We start from the raw sequence: 4,361 nt of genomic DNA, 5'->3' as shown, positions 1-4,361 counted from the left end.
GAATTCTAATTGCGGGGAAAATTGTGCGTTATTCCTATCGAAAAAAAAACCAATTTACAGCAGTGCTTTAATTATGTGACCAAAATTGATAAGGGTTTTTTTTTAATAAGTTGTGAAATCCGCATCGGTAGGTCAAAATAAAAGTAAAATACATGTACACCCGAATGTCTATGGAATTATATATCAAAATACCATGCTAAAGTAAAAAGAGGTCAATTTTGTCATAATTCTTTGTTTTTATGCTTCGGCTGAATTTGCAAGCCACCATCTTTTTTATTTTCCATGAATAAAAGAACACTCTTACTAAAAATCCCCCTTTTATTGAAATCGACATGCTTTCCATGGTGTGCTGATACAAAAGGATTGATTTTGATTTTGTCCATTTTTGGTCATATTCATATTGATGATCAAAGTATATACATTATAGATTTACGAAACACAAATGAATGTAGCCTTGACGTGTAGAAATTTTCAAATATGGTGAAGCATACCCGTCATCATATTTTTATGTGTTTAAGTGCAAGAAAAATATTGATAAATATTAAAATTAATTTACCATTTGTTGTTTTTTTCTTTATTTCTCTGTCAAAGGGATGTGAATGGGGGTGCCCCTTTACCAACTTATATATCCTGTTGTGCAATCTGCAAGAAATCTGAAAAAGGATACAGCTAATCTGATTTATTTTCGCAATAGATATTTCATTGTATTTGACAAAGTAACACATAAAAATGTTATAAAATTATTTAAAATGGTATACATTTTATATGTATTTCCATTTTCTGTTACATGAAATATTTAATTGGAACTATTTCTAAAAATTGGAACTATTTTTTAAAATATATCCGTTTGTGATCACTTATGACAAACCATTGAAAAGAAGCCTTTGATCTATCGATTATGGATCATTATATGAGAAGGGAAATTTTATGGCATATCCTGATCTATAATCTTCAAATAAGAGAGTGTTTGACGAAATCCGATCTCACTTCCTTTTTAAATTTAAGAAGATAAAATCGGAATAATTCCTTAAGCTTAGTATATATAAGAGTAGCAGAGTACAGGTTTTTCACTTCCAGACAGACACTGCCATGGAGATATTTTGGGTTCATCACCAGGTTTGTTGTAAAGTTTCACAAAACAATAAAATGTTAAAATACGTTAAATGGTAGGAATTAAAAACAAGACTGGATTTCTTTGATTTGAATTAAATTTTCAAATGTACTACTTTATACAAAATCAATTAAATATTTACACAATATGTTCTTCAATGGTTTAACTCAAAATAATATACTGTAAACTTACTACATTTAGCGTGTACGATATTTGGCGAAATGTGATTTTTCAACAAGTTAGCGTGGATTTAATTTTGCGCATTTCTAAATACACCTATTTATGTACCTATATATTTTACATTTGGCGATAAACTTGATTTAGCGGAATCCGTTTTCCGCCAAAAACGCTAAAAAGAATAAAATACACAGCCAAATGTAATACATGTACAGTGCTAGGATAAAAAACATAGGTCTGGAAAACACAAGAGCAGTTCTTAAGTCAAATAAACACATAATAATGGTATGAAATTTTATTATTCAACATGAAAAGTTTGTACATTTACTCCAGAGTACACTCATTTATCAAGGGACTTAGACACGATTTCAGATCAAAATTTTATTTTTATTGTATAAAATGGTTAATTTGTGCATTTTGAATGATTGACCAAAATTTGAATGTTAGATGTCAAGTTACAAGCGAGATAAGTGGGTAAGAATTCATTGCTATGTAAACAAAGTCTTATGTTTGTTTACAAATAATGTAAAGTAAGGAAAATACCATTTCTTTGAAAACATATCTCATTGCAAACAAGATAAACCGATTCAATATATTTATTAACAATAGTATCAAGAAAATAAGCACCATTTAATTGAAACTTATACCAATACAACACATATGTTAACAATAACAAGACTAGAGCTTTGCTTACAAAACAAAGAATTTCAAACCCTGTATCTTGCTTTTTACTTTTTTTTCACTTTTAAATTTTGTGGAAGCATAATCAAAACCCATATGAACTATTCTAGACATTAAAAATGCAAAAAATAAAATTTAGAATTTCAAGCTCAAATCGTATCCAAGTCCCTTAAAGTAGTAGCGACACGCGGAAACGTAAGTTACAATTCCTGATTTAGAAGTTACGGGTTTGTTTATGCGTCTTATCATTGTCTAGGTTGTCATCCTGCTCGTCATATCCTCTTTTGAACGAGTTAGATCGGTAATCTGCAGAGATCCTACACCATTACCGCGGCTTGCCACTGATCTTCTCAACGAATCAGTCGCCATTCTGCCTGGAGAGGAAGGAAGAGTACTAGGGGAAATGAGCAACATTGAAGTATCCTTCCTAGATATTACCCGCCAAAACTTGACAAACCAACCGAATACCGCCGCAAGAGATTGTTCAATTCAGTCAACATGTCCGTGGCATTTTGTCAAAAATATTGATCCAAACAGACGCCCAAGAACTATTATAGAAGCACAATGCAGCACTTCCTGCTGTCGGAGAAGCAGTGACTCTTGTTGTGCCGACGGTATTCGACCCGGATGTTCTCGCTGCCAACCAATTTACTACTACGTTCATGTTTTGCGCAGAACAGGATGTGACGTTGTAACTCGCATGTTTACGTATGAGACCAAACTAGAGAGGGTTGTGGCGGGTTGTACTTGCGTTAAAATTCCTGATGCTCTTAGTCCGCAAGTACCAACGATGGTGGCTTAAATAAGAAAACTCATTTTGTCCCTTGGTTTATTTGTTAACATTGTTGTTTTTTGGATATCATATTTTGATTATTTAGTATGAAATTGTGCAATATATTTAATACTGGATTTAAACTTTATATTACTGCATAATAATATTTTATGATTTACGATTAATAAAGACTTTTTGGAAAAGTCAGAAGGCGGTCCGTTATTTGATATACATTTAGATATTGTTACTGCGTTTCTGCGGGATGGGTATTTTTTAAATATAGAATTAATATTATGCTTATTTTTATGAATTAAAAGTAAATTTGCATGTAGAAATATGTTTTATGTCTTTTAAAAATAATACATATTTTTTGGTTTTTACACGTAATTGTAATATGGGTTATCGGCTTTCATGTTAAGCGCAATTTTACCGAGACTATAATCTATTCGGAAAATTTCGGAGTTTTTCATTGTATCGGGATCGGTATGCGGGACATTCTAAAGACCTAATTTACAAAAGACCTGAACGACATGAAATTCTATATATATGATATATTTGAATTTCTTTGTTCTGCGTCAAATAAGTTTGAAATACATAATCTCCAGGAGAATAATGATGAGTTGAACTTTGTATTAGAATAATGTACAGATCAATGTGTTCTCCATTACTTCATACTATGGCAATGATCATACAATTACCGTTAGGAATGCTGACAGTAACGGACTCGATTCTTAATAACAATAGTAAAATGTTTAACTTCAAAACGTATTGCTGAAAATTATATCAAAATTTACGATAAGGATTAATTATAGTACAACCAACTCGTTATTTTCTTCTTTTTGGTGTTTTTTTTTATGTAAACCAACTATTAATGATTCATACAACACTTATATATATTGCAGCCCATTTAACGCATGCGTCAATATTTTTCCTTGTTTAGTATGAAATTGAGCAATATATTTAATACTGGATTTAAACTTTATATTACCGCATAATAATATTATATGATTTACGATTAATAAAGACTTTTTGGAAAAAAGATATGAATAATTTTGTTAAAGGTTTTCAATTATATTCAAAATAGAGACAAAAAAAAATAATTGTTGTGATGTAAATGTACCACAAATTTTGCTTTAATTAAGTGAATCGAATTCTAGATGAAAAAGGCTGTTGTTAAAACCAAAAAGTATTCGGTATTTTTTTAGTTGAAATTAAAATACTGCTGAACGTTTACATATTAAATTCAGATTTAGGGTTTCTTCTATTTCACATTCATATGTATTGTGTTGTGAATATATACACATGCATTGTTTTGTAAACATATAGTCTTACTAGATGAATATTGATAGTTTTAACACGCCATAAAAGTCAGCAAACGGATGTCTTTCAATTGAGCGATGAATAGGTGTGAGCCATACAAAATGTGCCAAAGTTCATTGGACTCAAATTACAAAACGTCTTATTCGTGTGTTTAAATGACAGGCCTGTAAGACAACATGGCATATCGAGTTCTCTACACTAACGGGTATTAATTAGACACCTGTTGGCCAAAATTAAAAACTTCCTTGACTATACCACGGCTAACAAAAAATATTACGGTTGATCAATCATTTGCTTCTC

The 4,361-nt window shown here is 30.8% G+C and overlaps 1 protein-coding gene across 1 annotated transcript; it reads left to right on the top strand.

Annotated features, from left to right (window-relative positions):
- Window positions 1-1,069: 1,069 nt before the first annotated feature.
- Window positions 1,070-3,780, top strand: LOC105336102 (interleukin 17-like protein; the record flags this gene model as incomplete). Its single annotated transcript, NM_001308851.1, is given in 4 exon segments — window positions 1,070-1,116; window positions 2,226-2,944; window positions 3,195-3,212; window positions 3,664-3,780. Coding segments are annotated over 2 exon segments (573 nt in total).
- Between the last annotated feature and the right edge of the window lie 581 nt (window positions 3,781-4,361).

This window comes from Magallana gigas, chromosome 9, assembly GCF_963853765.1.
Source record: "Magallana gigas chromosome 9, xbMagGiga1.1, whole genome shotgun sequence".
Taxonomy (NCBI): domain Eukaryota; kingdom Metazoa; phylum Mollusca; class Bivalvia; order Ostreida; family Ostreidae; genus Magallana; species Magallana gigas.
The sequence above is the reverse complement of the archived record's forward strand: the minus strand, read 5'-3'. Positions and strand labels throughout refer to the sequence as shown.